Below are 15,849 nucleotides of genomic sequence, written 5' to 3' on the forward strand. Positions count from 1 at the left end.
TCACCGCTTCACCGTAAGGCATCCCTGGTCCGATCACTCAATTCTCAATTGCTCTATAACAGCTGCGAGATCTCGCACGCGGAAGGGCTTTGGGACTGCGTCGTCCATCCCAGTCTCTCTCGCGCGCTTCAGTTGCTCGGGTCTTGCGTTGGCGGTAACAGCGATGATGTGTAGATGCTTATCGATTGACCCGTCTTCCTGCGCAGCGCGAATCATACTCGCGCACTCAAGCCCATTGACAATGGGCATCTCAATGTCCATAAGAATGACGTCGATACGTGGCTCATCGCCGCGTGGTTGCGATGAGGTTGAGCCTTTCCAGTGTTGCGTAGTTTTGATGAAGTCGAAAGCTTCTTGGCCGTTGTCGGCTGTGTAAACGATATAGCCCTGGAGTTGCAGCTGTTTCTTGAGCACCCGTTGATTGACCATGTTGTCTTCAACAAGCAGGATGCTAGATTGCGTGGTCGGCGGCGCATCCGCAGCGGTACCCATCGCATGAGGCAGCGACGAGGTTGGTCCTTCGGTAGTGATGGACTTTTCGGAGCTCCTGGTAGATAGAGACGGTCTCGGTGGTAGAGCCCTGGAAGCTTTTGTATAGAAGGCAAACGTCGACCCGATATGTTGCTGAGACTGGAAGCCAATCTCGCCACCCATCAAGCCCACCAATTTCTTGCTAATGGACAACCCCAGCCCAGACCCGCCGTATTTGCTGTAGGTCTTGGGCATGTTCTGGGTGAACTGGCTGAAGACGCGCGCTTTGGTCGATTCATCCATTCCGCATCCTGTATCTTCGACTTTGAACCACAAGAATATTGACCCGTCCGACGGTTCGACGTCGAGTACCGGTTGATCGGTTGGTTCACTCTTTTGGACTGCTTTGATGAGACCGTCAAAGATAGCAGTGGGTGGCCAAGCTGCTACTCCGATGCGAACAGTGACAGCTCTTTCGGCGGATCTATCCTTGGTGAACTTGATTGCATTGGCGACCATGTTGAATAGCACTTGTGTCACTCTGCCCGGATCAGCATCGATCCAGTCAACGTCGAGTTCGCTCAATGAAGCATCAGCTACAGCTACAAGCTGAACTCCAGCCTGTTCAGCCTCAGCTCTGAAAGTGCTTTCGACTTGATTCAAGAAGGTCTTGACGTGAAAGACTGTTGGACAGATCTCCAACAAATTCGAATCCAGTTTGGAGAGCGAGAGGATGTCATCGATGATACGTTTCTGATGCATGGTGCATGCCATGATCGTATCGACAGCATCGCCAATACTGCTGTTCAAATTCCGCAAGTCGTCGGCGGTACGGGAGTTGTCATTGTCGGGTGCGCTTCGCTTCTCGCACTGGTTGAGGAGAAGCCTTACTTCAGAGAGCGAGTGGGCTATGGAATCCGCACAGTGCATAACAGCACTAAGAGGATTTCGAATCTGCGGTATGTTAGGACATGCAACGACCCGTCCGGAATCCAAAGCGTACTTCATGGCTCACCATGTCAACGAAGCTTCGCCCTGTTAGCACATGGAAGCACACCCTGAGTAGGTTGTCATTTACTTCTCTTGTTGTCGTTTGGCCTCCACGGCTTCTTGCAGCCGCGATTCGCTGAGATGAAGCTGCTCCAGAGCTGCTGCGCGAGCAAGCTCTTGTTGTTTGAGCGCTTCTTCTTTGGCGAAAATGTCATTTCCTATGGCAATGCTTTCTCTCCGGATTTTCTCGGTACGGCTCCTAGCTTCAATGTTTGCCATCGAGATCACTTCGTGGGAGAAGTCACGATGGAGTGTCTTGATCCAAGTTTGGTAGGAGCGGTCGTAAGGTGTACGAGGTGCCAGACCGACGATTAAGACAGCATGAACATTGGCAGTCCGGTTCGAGACACTTGGCAATATAACCGCCTGGTGGCAGGTGTCGCCATAGCATCGGTTCGTAGATGCTTCGCACATCTCCTTGGGAAGAGTACCGTTCTCAGCTTGGAGAAGTACCGGCGAACGAGAATCGACACTCCTGAAGAAGCTTTTCACCCATGCTTCATCCATACTTGGCTTGATTGTGGATAAGGGTGCGGCTGGGAAGGAGCCAACGGTGCCGGAGAGGGCAAAGGCTAGGGAGTTGGCTTGGTTGTTGGAAGGACCAATCTCGTTCACACTGTCTTGGTTCGTCTCGACGCGGTACAGAGCAGCGAACGATATGTCCCCATCTCCGTTAGATATGCCCTTCAAAATTGAAGGCCATAGCGTCTCCAGACTCGAAGCAGTCTCGCAAGCATTGCGGAACTCGTCTAGAGAACGCTCGCGGCGAGAGTCCAACACGTCTCGGGTAACGTTGTGGGTTGTGGCATGGAAGCCGCCCAGGGTCGGCGGTAAGCCCGTCGTGGTGATGGACAAGAAGATTTCCTCAAGGCGACCATTTCGGGAGAAGAAGAATGGTGTATGTTGGTCGCTATCAACTCCAGACTTTTCGCTTGCGTACCCGCTCAGTGTGTCGCCTTCGGGCAGCTGCTGAATTAGAGCTGTGTTGAGACTTATAGGTCGCCCTTGGTACAGCGGATGGTGGTCATGCAGCAGTCGACCATACGCTGTGTTGTAAAGGACGGTCGAATCCGAGCCAAGTAAGAAGAGCTGTGGTTGAGGAGAGAGCATGGCGACATGGATGAGTAACAATAATTCGCGAGGCCACGATGAAATGAGTCCGGCGGCGGTTCTGGCCCAGTCCAAGTCCCGAATATACTGCAAGTCGGCGTCGATGGCTGCGTCGCCCGTCGGGCTCGTGAGGAAAGAGAGGTGAGGCTGCTCAAGCTCTACCGCCATAACGATGTCGATAGCGCGACCAGACAAGAGAAAGATGTTATGGTACGGACCCGCGGGCTGCTGCGCCAGTATACATCTCAGCCACAATCCGTCGTTGGTGCCGGTCCCGGGGTCAACGGCTTCATGAGTGGCAAGCCAGACGTCTCGTGAGAATCTAGACCGCGCAGGCCATGCAGATTGCTCTGTCCAGAGTCTGGACTATCGAACCCATGGACCCCTACACTGTTCTCCGGAACATGCCGTTCAAGGGCTAGGCACGACGCACTGTCTGGTGGGGAGGAACCTGCGAATACGTTTCAAGTATGCAGGCAATGGCTTCGCGATGCCATACAGATGCCGCCTTAGAGCGCTGAGTCGCTGACGCTCAACGCAGCGAGCTGAGCCCATCCCTGAAAGTGTTCCGCAACCACGGGGCACATTGATGTGAAGGGCATAGCCAGCCAAAAACAAAGACTAGCATAGATGAGGCATCACGGCAGGAATGCAGTGGATTGGCGTGCATAGCTCGCCTGTCAAGCCTCAAGCAGCGTCGTGGCCAGATCTCTGCAGGTGCTTCAGCCTAGCCGACAGCGGCTAGTGCACCCGCCCCTTCTGCGATCTCGAGGCCCGGGACTATCTTGCCGCCCGTTGTTTTTTAGCCACAGCTGACCTTTCTTCTGCTTCGGCAGGAGCGATAGGTTAGTCTATTCAAGCATCGTTCAAAAGGAGTTTCAAAAGCCTCGTGCCTGGCTTCCGACTGGTTTTGAGGCAGTTGTGGCTCCAATAGCTGCCGGCACTCCCTACACCTCGCTAGCGCGATCGTCGATCTGTTCACACTACGGATTTTGCCTTGGAGAGAGATTCCATTCGTCCAACAGCGGAATAGACCTTAAGCTCGAAAGTTGAACCTCCGTTTCGCTTGACCATCTCAGCGAAGAATCCAAAAGGTTCGCAGTGTGAGAGGAAGCGCTCCCTAGACGACGCCTGCGACACTTCACAACGAAAACCTCTCGGAAAACCTCAGGTGCGCAACCCACAATCATTCATGGGTTTTAGCTATGAAGGGGCTGATGTATCACGGCCTCGCGGGACGCCGGTCGTCCTTTCGTAAATCGTTGGGCGGAAGGAGCACACAGGCATCGACTCTTGCACTAATGTTTGGCAGATCCGGCTACTCCACCAGCGTGTTCAAGTCACTTCCACCCTGTCTGGTCTGCCGCCTGATCACACGTACCATTATTACATCCAAAATTGTATGCAGTCGTAGCGCGTAGTCACGCAGTGTGAGCAAAGTCATGATGGATGGGGTCTACTGACGACATGCGCGGGTCGATGCCTGTTTTGGCGAGAGCCCCTGCACTAGCAGCATTGTGGTTCGCACCGCCAACACTGCGACTTCTTCCATCACGCATGCGCCACCCCCATTACGACTTTTGTTGATTGTCGACACTCGAGTCCTCCTATTCAGTGTCTCTTATACTAGGCAGACGCGGCGACCGGGTCACGCATGTGCCGCTAATGTGGCTGTGGGAAGATCCTGACGGCCCTCAGCCACCAATCGATTCCTGTGGCCCCGAAGACTCAATGTACTTCAAGATGATTACAACTAAGCTTTCCAGACTTCTCTTTTATTTCGTGTAAGCATGGCTGTACTTACGTCAACCTTCCTCGTTCCTTGGAATACCACCAACTTATGTGCCACCTGCCGCCTAGTCGCGAAACATGACACAACACAACGGTACTACGCGAAACCTCTAAAGATAGCGGCTGCGCGAGGCTGTACTCTCTGTAGATACTTCTACGAGGAGCTTGTCGTTGGCTTCTTAGGACGCTCCGTTGGAGACGCCCATCTTGAAGTAGCTCGGCATGGACCTTGTCTAGCAGTAATCGACTTTAGCAACACGTTGCATCGGTTCGAGATATTCACTGAGCGTAGGTAGCAGCGATAAGAAGCTACCGATAAGAGGCTGACACTGAACAGGTGAGTACCCAAGCAACCAGACTTTCTTCAGACGGATCCACTCGCATGCCGATTCCGAACCGTGCTGGGATTTGATACATACATGGCTCGACAGGTGCACATCCACTCATGCATGCTGTCATCAAGAAGGAACACCGTCCATGCCAAGCATACTGCTGAACGTGGAGACGTTGAAGCTGGTACATGGATCGTCCTGTAGAGGCGACAAGCGTTATGCCGCACTCAGCCACTGCTGGGGCGCTGCGGGCACTATGTCAGCCACCTTAAGGGCAACCGTGGAAGGGTTCAAAACTGGCCTGGACACCCATTACCTCCCGCAAAACTTTCGAGACGCCATCTACGCTACCCGAAGGTTGGGCCTCAAGTTACTTTGGGTCGATGCACTTTGTATCGTACAAGACAATGCTGCGAGCCGCGACCTAGAAGTCAGCAACATGGGAAGCTACTACCGAAATGCTTTCGTCACGCTCTCCATACTGAGCGCACAAGACTCCCATGTCGGCTTTCTCAAACCCCGAGAGTCAGTATCAACGATCAGTCTGGGTGAGAACCTTCATCTTCGTCGAGCGCGGCCCACTTGGAGCGAAGTGCTTCAGGAATCCCCACTGAACAAACGAGCGTGGGTATTGCAGGAACGATTGCTGTCAAGGAGAGTCGTGCATTTCGAGAAGAACGAGATCTTCTGGGAGTGTCTCGAGACCTCTGCAAGAGAAGGTAGTTTGGAGGAGAACCCAGAAGCATGGCAAGAGGGCGAGTGGTCCAACGAGAGCTTCAAGCGCTGCCTTACTTTCGCCAACAATTCGGCCGTGGGGGAGTTTGGCAGACATGTGCCGGAAAGCGAGGCCTTTATGATGCAATGGTATCGCATTGTATGTCAGTACTCTCGGCTGAGTCTCACATACCGCAGCGATGTCTTCATGGCGATTGCTGGCATTGCGCAGATATTTTGCGAAGTCACCCATTTTACATATAAGGCTGGCTTCTGGAGAGAACATGTCCATGCTGGCCTCCTCTGGTATGCCGACGGATCGCTCATGCCCGTGCGACGGGTTACCGCTAGCTCCAGTCCACCTTCTTGGTCGTGGGCTTCTCTGGATGGCCCAGTAAACATGATCTTCAGCCGCGAATCAAGGACGATCGACACCCAACTTGCAGCCACGGTGCTTGAACACCAACCCAAGCTCGAGCGAGCCGTTACTTCCTTTGCGCATATTGGGGATGGCGTTCTGATGCTGGAGGCCTATAGCCTCGACGTTGTCTGCCGCTCGTGCTCAGACGGAAGCGCTCCATACAGCGACCCTTATCTTCGCATGGTGGTCGAGATTTTCGACGAGCGTGGTGTCTGTATCGGTACAGGCTACCACGATCGCATCCCAGAAAACTGTAATACCCAATGCATGGCTCTGATCGTATCGCAGAGAGTGAACACAAACTTCAGTAGCACTCCCATTACTTACTTCCTGCTGGTTGTTGAGTCGCACCGCTTTGCGGAGACCTGCTACGAGCGAATAGGCATCGCGCAGACAGCCGATAAGACTTACGGTCATGTACTGGACACGTTGAACATCAAGCCTGAGCAGAAGAAAAAGGTTATACTTGTCTAAATACACATTCCCAGCATGTCTTTATCTCCTAGTTCTTCCTGATGCTTGCGAAAGCTTTCATTCCACGCCTTCATTTGAGTCCACCCCGCGTATCCTCCTCCTCTCACCAACGACCCACCGATCAAACAACATACCTTCAATCTTCGGCCCAGGGTGAACATCTAAAATCTCATAAAACATCTCATAACCTCTTGGTCTCTGCTCTTTCTCCAGTCTCTCAAGCAGAGCAAAGTCCCTCAGGTGGGGAGTCATTCTGTACTCATGTGCGCGTAGACGGTACCTCAGTACCACCTCTCTAAGATCTGCGAAACCCCCAAGCGACGCATAAAGGCCCTCACAGTGATCGAAACTGCCAACGCCGCTGAACCAAGACGAAGACCATGTATCATCGATAACAATACTTCGGACCCGAGCGAGGCGTTGCGGCAGGACTGTCGACGTGAAAATAGACAGCATCTTGTTATTGTCGAATTTGAACGTGTTATTGGAGTAGAGCACCGAAATGGCCTCGCGGTACCTGTACCTTTTGTAAGTCTTCTGCTCAAAGAGACTGCCCGAAAGCGAGGCAGAAACAGACATTTTCTTGCAAGTTCTCAGCATCTCCACGTTGCAGCCCGACGCCGCCTTTATCCTCCAAAGATCCCAAAGTTGCTCACGATTAAACCTCAACCCCACTTCCTCCTGCTCAGAGAGCACAATCGCATAGATCTGCAGTCTCAACTCCGCAGGCAACTTGGTAAAAAACAAACTTTGCGATTGATATTCCGCATGCTTCCTCCATACTCCCCGGGTCCTATCAACCGAAACACTGCGCTTTCTCTTCTCCAAAGCACGCACGCGTCTCCGATGTTCGATGTTAGCCAAGGCGTCGTATCGCCTTTGCTGTGCTGTGGATGGACGGCCGGGGGGACGTTTAACACAGGTGATGGGTTCGATGGATCTGATCCAATAACACAGACCACAGAGAGGGCAAGTGATGATTTTGCAGCAGAGGCGCAGGATGGAGTTGGTGTGCCATGTGGATACTATGGCATCTTTGATGGGTTCAATGATTGGCATCGTGTTGTCTGAATGTTGTATATGTTGAGATCGGGGGTTGTTGGCTGAAGATATGTGTTGTGGGTGGCCTTGTTTGATCTTGCGAAGGAGGCACAGCTGGTGGGGCCCGTCCCCTGTCGTGGCTTCGTCAGGCAACCATATCCTTGACGGTGAACACACAGCCTATCTTCCTCCAGATCGTGCTTGGCATATGCTCAATCTTTGCCTTTTTACTAGTGGTGCTATTCGGGGGAAGTGGTGTCATCTGGTATATACATAGCTCTAGCCAGGCATGTTGGGTGAGCCTGACAGCTACCGTGAAGGTATTCGCAGTATCGCAGATCTCAAGCGCACCACCGCAACTCGCAGCGATTGCCTCCACGGCAAACTATCAAAGCATGCAGCATGTTTATCACATCACCGTAGACTACACCTCTCGCCAACTTCCCACCTCGTCCAGCCCTCCAGACACCACGTCCTACGATCGTATTCCCGTTCCCGGAACCTCTCTAGCCCCTCCATTGATCCAACAATCTCATACCAAACCTCCACGCCACCCATATCATTCCTTCTTCCCATCTCGTCTAACAATGAAAGCTCGCTTTGTAGCCAATACGGATCGCCACCGGCAGATAAGACCTCGTAGCTCATGACCAGAACCTTCAGCCTCGGCAAAGAAGTGATGATTGTGAAGAAGTCGTCGTATGTACAGTTACGGCGATATCGTTCCTCCTCGGTCTCATAATCGGTTGGGCCGTCAACCGTCATTGTGCTTTGGGCGATGGTTATGTGCGTGAGGTTGGCTAAACGCGGTGGTGGAATGGAGCGGGTGAACATGACGAAGCCACGGTAGGTTTTGAAGCTGAAAGTATTGCCTGAGTAGAGTACGTCAATGGCTTCGCGGTAACTGGTGGAAAAAAACTCAGCGGGTGTAGATGTAAGTGTGGGGTATACTAACATTCTTTTACAGGCACGCAATATGCTTACTGAGCATCCAAGTTCAGCCTTGAACTCGAACACTTCCTTCCTGCCATTAGTGTCTGCCTTTGCCTCTGAATCCACAACACTCATGTTCCGTTCGCACAGAACCAACTCATAGATCATCACTCTCAACTCTGCAGGTAATCTACCAAAGAGATTGCTCTGCAATTGCTCCACGGTTTTCCTCCGTCTCGTAAACGGCATCTTGGTGTGCTTCCCGTCCACAGACACACTTCGCTTTCGGTTTGCCACGGCCCGCTCTCGCCGCGCCTGCTTTACCTCGCTCATGACGCGGACGCGCTCTTCTTGTTTTCTTCTCCGATTCCGCCCAGTGCAGTCGCGGAACCCAGCGGAGTGTTTGCAGTAAGGATAGCCCAGACATGGGCATGTGAAGCGCTTTACCCAGCGACGAAGGCGGGCGCTGTCGTTCCAAGCGTACAGGACAGACTCATGGATATAAGTGAACGGTCGCATCTCCAGCCTAACAGAATTTTGTGATGATGAGTTAAGAAGATTGTTTTTTTTGAATGACCTTGCGGATTGAAATGTTGACGGACGCTGGTGAGGCTGAGCATCGGGTGGCTATGCGGGGCCCTACAACAGGCAACAACTTTGTACCATGCCGTTTCGAAGGAATGACAAAAGTAAGCGACCTAGAAGTCTGCATCGCTTTGGAACTTTGTAGAGACCTGTTTCAATACTCATGTAGTCTGCAATCATCTGTCTAGGTTGTTGCTTGTGTACGGCAAAAATGAGGAGAGGGAACGAATACGCGACACTCTGCGCAATCAAGCGCGACTGCGCATACATGTTGTAGCCAAAATACACTATGCGGCAAGCTCCTCAGGCCAATTGGATACGAGAAAACTGATAATGTGTATACTGAGCATTCAGAGCTGTCTGGAGTTTCTACGAAAAGTCTGAAGCTGTTGTTTCACGAACGGAAGGAGCACAAGAGCCAAGTCGGATCAACAAAGCAAGAGCCCAGCATCCGGGTTACCAAAGTTAGTCATTCCACAATTTCCCCGCCCCCGCAAACCTAGCCTCGCGCCAACTCCACCGAACCCATTCGCATGGCACCACTGGCAGCCGGGTATACGGGACTCACGGAGACATCTCCTGATATCGTGACTATGCCAGCCCCGCTCCCGTTGATACCCCAGCGTGCAAGCGGACGCGGCCCTCTTGTGCGAGCCGCGTCGCCTCACGATGCCCGCAATCCGGGCTTGGCCATTCGTCCAGAACCCTTAACATACATAGATATGTAGGGCGGCACGGCGGCAACAGTGGGTACCCTCTTCTAGATCACATGTACACCTGGGGGCTGTGCGCATACGTTCCGAGAAGCGGAACCGAGGTCGCTCCTTTTTAGAGTTGGCAAAGCGGAGGCGCAGATCGTGTCATGTCATCCGCTATTGAAAGCGCATTCGTAAATACGGTCGTTGATCGAGAGGAATCTGAGTTATGGGACTACCGAACTGGGGCGATCAAGACCGGGCTTCTACATTCACCATGCGCGCAGCAAGATACTACGGCAAAGAGGACATCAGGATTGAGGATGTGGATGAGCAGAAGTGCGGGGCGGGGCAAGTCAGGGTATGTGCTTGAGGCTTGGGAAGCGCATTGTGCGATGACTGACAGTGAGTAGGTCGCACCGGCCTTCGTAGGCATCTGTGGTACAGATCTCCATGAATACCTCGGAGGACCCAACTTCGCGCCGACGACACCGCACCCGTGTACGAACGAAACGATCCCTATTACATTGGGGCATGAGTTCTCAGGGACTGTAACGGAAGTGGGCTCGGATAACTCGAGCTTTACGGTGGGCCAGAATGTCGTTGTTCAGCCGACGATATATTGTGGGAAATGCGAGGCGTGCAAGGCGGGCTCAGAAAACGTATGCGAAAACGGTGGCTTCATCGGGCTCTCGGGAGGAGGTGGTGGTTTGAGCGATTCAGTCGTTGTGCCTGAAGGCGCAGTGTTGAACTTGCCCACCAACGTACCGCTCGACGTCGGCGCACTGGTGGAGCCACTGGCTGTTGCGTGGCATGCTATCTCAGCTGCCCCACTGACACCCGACTCCGTTGTCATGGTCCTGGGTGGTGGACCGATCGGGCTGGCAATCGTCCAATGTCTCAAGGCCCTGGGTACCAAGAAGATCATCGTGAGCGAGGTGTCCGGCGCACGACAACGCTTCGCAAGGGAATTCGGCGCGCACCATGTCCTCTGCCCCAAAACATACGATGTTGCGAAGATGAGCAAGGCTCTGAGTGGAAGAGATGGACCGGACGTGGTTTTCGACTGCGCTGGCGTTCCCGCAAGTCTCACAACGGCTTGCACGGCGGTGCGCGCTCGAGGGACGGTCGTCAACGTCGCGATCTGGGAGAAGGAGGTTCCGTTCAACCCGAACATGCTCGTGTTCCGGGAGGCGCAATACACAGCCGTTTTGGGCTACCAAAGAAAGGACCTCGAGGCCGTTATCGAACATCTAGCTGCTGGTAAGTTGTACGGTGAGCGAGAACTATTACCTCCAGATGCTGACTTGTCCTTAGGTACTCTGAAACCCATGAAGATGATTACCAGCAAGATCAGCCTAGAGGACCTGGTCGAAGGCGGGATCAAAGCCCTGATCAACGACAAGGAGAACCATGTCAAGATCCTGGTTGAAGTTGGTGGTATGAGTCGCGTGGATTCTGCCATACACTGAAGTTGTCGTGTTCATATAGATCGAAGATATCCAGTAATGCTATGAGTGGGTTATGGTTGTAAAGCTGGAGTGATGTTTTGCAGTTGACGTATCGAAGCGTGACCATTTGGGTTCGCAGCTCCACCTCGGCCCTGGGCAGCTTGCAGGGTCCAGCATGCCGTCACTTCCGCAAAAGTAATCTACGCATCTGGGCGACACCAAACACCCCACTACCTGCTATCATGACTTTGATAGACGCATTAGTTCATGCCTTCATAATCGTCCACATATTTCCATCACCATACTAACGATAATGTCTTCGCTAACCCTAGACTCAATGGCTTGTTGCCAAGCGCCGTATACGGTGCGGCTGATGCTCATCTGCGGTAACGAGCTTTGTGCGCTGCAGTGTGGTGCCTCTGTAACGACAAGAGAGCGTCTTATGCTCGCTATAGAGTTCACTGATATCGCGCTGTAGGCCATGTCGCAGTACAACTCGATGCCGTCCCCGGGGGTTTACGTTCCCCCATCCCAAGGTTCCCCAGCGCAATCGCAAGGCGTCCAGCAGCCCTCGAGCTATCAGCCCAATGCCACGAACTATGGAGCACAATATCAGTCTCAGAAGGGAGGAGGCACGTTTGGCCAAATGATGAATCAGCGGCTTGAGCAGGCGGTTACGACAGGAAAGCCAATGTTGAACAAGCTGGGCAAGACTATAAGCTCAAAGCTAGGGAACAAGCCTTCGGGAGGCCCGCCGCAGCATCTCCAGAGCTATCAGAGTTACCAGACTCACTTTGGGCAGCAGGGCCAGAATCAACCATACCAGCATCCTCAGGGTCAAGCTTTCAGCCCTCAGTCGCAACAGCAGCAGTGGACACCACCGCAGCAGCAACCCCCACCTCAAGCGCCGAATGCCTACCCACCTTCGCAGCAGTCTCCGTACCAGCAACCCAGTTACTCTACACCCGCTTCCGGCCACTCGGGGCAGACCAACTACTTCCCACCGCAAACCACCCAAGCGCCCAATACACAGTCTCATACGCCGCAGTCGCCGTTCACGACCGCAGGACATACTTCATGGCAATACGGCCAAGGCGGCGGGATAGCGGAGCATACACAGACACACGGATACAATGGGCAGAATCAGGCGCCACCGGGTCAGCCTCAGGCGCCTGTCCCGCAACCGACACAGGAATCTGGCCAATATACTGGACAGCAGATGGGAGTAGTGGGAGACTACAATGCTGTGCAGCATACACCACCACCCCACACTTCGACTATGTCTCCAGGGATACCCGCCCAGCCCATGCAGCCACAATGGGAACAGGCTACCGGGCAGCAGTCGGGTTCCCCAACAAGTTCCATACAGCAGAACACCACTGCGGCAAGTCCACCACCTCATTCACAGCACCAGTGGAATAGCCCGTCTCCAGGTGGTGCATACAGCCAAGGACAGTCGCAGGTGCCCGCCCACTCCGTCAGCCCTCCGACTACACAGCCGATGACTACGGCGCTCCAAGTGCCGTCAAACAAGCCTGTACCGTCAAGTCAGTCGTCAACGCCCGGACCGCATCAGTCTCGATATTCTGCGCCACACGAGTTCATTGCGGAGCTTCCTGCAGATCTTGGAAACTTGACTATTGCAGAATCGAAGCCGAAGGAACAAGAATCATCGGTCTCAGGCTCGCAATATCAAGCCTTCCACCCTTCGCTATCTCCGACTGGATCGCCATCGCCTGGCTTTACCATTCCTCGGCGGTCGTTTAGTGTCAGCACGATTCCACTGGCTGATCCGTGGAGGTTTGCAGATGCGGTCACTGAAGTTCCAACACGCGAGTTCTATATTCTGGCCGATTTGCTTTTCGACGCTCTGGACCGGAAGTTTGAGCCAAAGAACACGGGCCTTCTAGAAGCACCAAAGATCATCGGAAGCTGGGTGAAATTGACCGAAGACGCGTGTCGTGAGTGTCTGAAATGCCGACAGATGATGCAAGACTAATGTGAAGTCAGGTCTTTTTTCCTACAGGTCCTATAGCGCTTTCGCAAAGCTGTGGAGTCTCGAGGGAATCCCCCACATCATGGTGCCCTGCCAATCCAACCTGACACCAAACTGGAACTTTAATCAACATTCGCATGCGCAAGATGCAAAAGTAATCGCTGATGCGCCAACGCCCATGACGGTGTACACGACCTACATGCCAGCTCTGAACCGGGCGGGATGGTACAAATTCTTCTTTCTTGAGATGATGCACGCGCCAGAAGATATCGGTGATTTGATGGCACTGTGCGCAGACACGTATAAGCCGGGGGTGCTGAACCATCCCGACCTCAACAAGCGGGACAAAACAGAAATGCCAGCACTGCAGGCCAGAGCTGCAGAAATCCAGACATTTGCAATCGGGCGCGTGTGTGAGGAGACGAAGGCTGCGATGGCAGTCGACCCCGATGTTCTTCCGGCGCACACGCACTCTACCGCACCTACCTCGGGACCCACGCAGACTGGGGCAGGTATGACGCCACAAGACATGACGGTGAGAGTGCACAAGATCCAGGCAGAGCGGCAGTTGAATGACATGGCAGCCTGGAAGTGGTAGGTTTGCAGGCGAGAGGTTATGGGGAAGGCAGTTTCGTGTAGAATGGGCAAACACAATGCGATGACAGCAATGCCGTGTAACCGTAAACGCTGCGCTGGCCATGGTGCGACGGAATTGAATGCCGATGGCGATGTTTGCCCAGATCTTGTGCTCGAGTGCCCAGAGGGCTAGCAAATTAGTGGGCAGGCGTTGACAGGCGCAAGTTCCAACGTCGGCGCGGGTACCTGCCTTGGTGCCGGTGGCGGTGTGGGTGTAGAAGGCGCTGTCGCACGCACACGATGCGCTTTCCTGTGTCTCTACCATGCCCTACGTGGACGGCCGTGGCTCTCGTATTGTTCCCCAGGAGTTCTACGGGCGTCATCCCTATAGGGTGCATGGTCGGCCATGTTTCATCTCGGCAAGCGGTTATGATCTCAACGATAAACATGCAATCTACGCATTGACGTCCACGCGTTGGGCCTTGCCCGATTGAGCGTCGATCTGCAGGTACACCTTGCTTGTTGCGCCTTGGGCCTTGCTTTGTGTGGAAGTCGCGCGAGGGTTGCACCAACAAATAATTCTGGCCGGCCTCGCGTCCAGCCTCTTATCTTGCACCCTCCCATCGCCGCTCTTCTGCTATTCTTCACGACTTTGACGCTGCAAGCCCATATCACGAGTATCTTCTATCCCGCACTCTTCATATCATCACGAGTAATACGATACGACACTCCTATACTTGTGGGTCTTAGCTTGTCAGGGATCCTCGACCGTCACCATGCGCACTTCCACCATCCTCGCTCCGCTTTTCCTCGCGGCCACTGGCCTCGCCCAGGCCGTCGAGGAGGGCATTGCTCCCGATGCCTCTGCGCCCGAGGGCTGCAAGACGACTGTTACGACGCCCTTCCGAATTGGCACACTCGAGAACCCCAGTCTCAGGAGGCGCGAAACTGCTCAAGAGGTATGTGCTCCCCTGGACTCTTACTCATAACATCGTACTAACACCATCACCAGGCATCTGACGGCGACCTCCTCTGCACTCTCGAAGACGGTATCCTCCACGACCAATACGGCCGCACCGGCTCCATCGTCGCCAACCAACAGTTCCAGTTCGATGGCCCTCCCCAGGCAGGCGCAATCTACACAGGCGGCTTCTCAGTGTGCGGCAACGACTCGCTCGCCATAGGAGGCAGCACCCGCTGGTGGCGCTGCATGAGCGGTGCTTTCGGCAACCTGTACGACTCGTGGATTGGCGACCAGTGCCACGAGATCCGCATCCAGGCTCTCTTCGACGAGACTGCCTCAAGCATGAGCAGCGACATGAGCATGTCGATGAGCAGCACCACCTCGAGTGCCCTGTCCGGATCTACTAGCATCATCTCCGCCAGCGAGACCAGCGGCCTCACCAGCGAGAGCAGGAGCATGCACTCCATGTCAACCGGCTCTGCTTTCTCCTCTGCCACACCCTTCTCCAACAGCGCGACTGCCACTGGCTCTGAGGGTGCCGAGGCCAGCGAGACTGGTGACGCCGCCGCTCCCCCCGCCGACGGTGCCGCTTCGTCCATCTCCATGGCTCCTTTCGCCATGGTCGGCGCGTCCATGGTCTTCCTCGGCGCTGCTCTCATTCTCTGAGCATGGCATTACACCACCGCGTTACTTCGAGAAACTTCTTCTTATTCCCGCGCATGGCATGTCAGGCTTCACATTACCCCTGCATGTCCACCGCCTCGCCTCGCATTGCATTACTTCCACCGCATGTCTTCCCTGCATTAGCGAGCATGTCGCCCGGCGCTTGTTGTTACTCTTCATGTTGATAGCTTGCGAGCGCAATGATTCGATGAGCTAGCTTTGGCGCATTTTTTTGTTTATTATGGTTTGATGCAGCGCATGGTGTTTTGAGATATACACATTACGCATTCGGCATACCGAGCTTGGGATAGATTCCAGGCCTTAATCATAATACTTTGGAACACTTCATCTTCAGATTGCTGGTTGATTGTGATGTTGTGTGATGCTGGATCCTTAAACATATAAGTAGTGTGACGGAGGTGTTGTCACATACACATCACCCTCGTAATACACTGGGCGTACTAAAGCATTATCGAAAGGTATAGATGGCTTTATGGCTTGGCATCCTATACGGTTGGTAAGACAAACAACAACGTATGCCTCGATTAAGAGTACAGAATACGGATTGAGAATACCTGATCT

General features: G+C 53.6%; 5 protein-coding genes across 5 annotated transcripts; 3 read left to right on the plus strand and 2 right to left on the minus strand.

The window, feature by feature from the left end:
• Positions 1–33: 33 nt before the first annotated feature.
• On the minus strand, positions 34–1,479 carry J4E84_006770 (uncharacterized protein; the record flags this gene model as incomplete). Its single annotated transcript, XM_049389357.1, has 2 exons — positions 34–1,408; positions 1,475–1,479. 2 exons carry the CDS (start codon positions 1,477–1,479, stop codon positions 34–36), a joined length of 1,380 nt encoding a protein of 459 aa, XP_049243066.1.
• Positions 1,480–1,545: 66 nt separating this feature from the next.
• J4E84_006771 (uncharacterized protein) lies at positions 1,546–2,799 on the minus strand (the record flags this gene model as incomplete). Its single annotated transcript, XM_049389358.1, is given in 2 exon segments — positions 1,546–2,778; positions 2,794–2,799. 2 exon segments carry the CDS (start codon positions 2,797–2,799, stop codon positions 1,546–1,548), a joined length of 1,239 nt encoding a protein of 412 aa, XP_049243067.1.
• A 7,095-nt stretch (positions 2,800–9,894) lies between these two features.
• J4E84_006772 (uncharacterized protein) lies at positions 9,895–11,089 on the plus strand (the record flags this gene model as incomplete). Its single annotated transcript, XM_049389359.1, has 2 exons — positions 9,895–9,978; positions 10,031–11,089. The coding sequence occupies 2 exons, from the start codon at positions 9,895–9,897 to the stop codon at positions 11,087–11,089; spliced, it is 1,143 nt and encodes a 380-aa protein (XP_049243068.1).
• A 154-nt stretch (positions 11,090–11,243) lies between these two features.
• J4E84_006773 (uncharacterized protein) lies at positions 11,244–13,067 on the plus strand (the record flags this gene model as incomplete). Its single annotated transcript, XM_049389360.1, has 2 exons — positions 11,244–11,248; positions 11,645–13,067. The coding sequence occupies 2 exons, from the start codon at positions 11,244–11,246 to the stop codon at positions 13,065–13,067; spliced, it is 1,428 nt and encodes a 475-aa protein (XP_049243069.1).
• A 1,349-nt stretch (positions 13,068–14,416) lies between these two features.
• On the plus strand, positions 14,417–15,270 carry J4E84_006774 (uncharacterized protein; the record flags this gene model as incomplete). The annotated part of the gene is made up of 2 exons (XM_049389361.1): positions 14,417–14,599; positions 14,653–15,270. The coding sequence occupies 2 exons, from the start codon at positions 14,417–14,419 to the stop codon at positions 15,268–15,270; spliced, it is 801 nt and encodes a 266-aa protein (XP_049243070.1).
• Between the last annotated feature and the right edge of the window lie 579 nt (positions 15,271–15,849).

The sequence above is a fragment of the Alternaria hordeiaustralica genome, assembly GCF_023758085.1.
Source record: "Alternaria hordeiaustralica strain BMP 2776 chromosome Unknown scaffold_13, whole genome shotgun sequence".
NCBI lineage: Eukaryota > Fungi > Ascomycota > Dothideomycetes > Pleosporales > Pleosporaceae > Alternaria > Alternaria hordeiaustralica.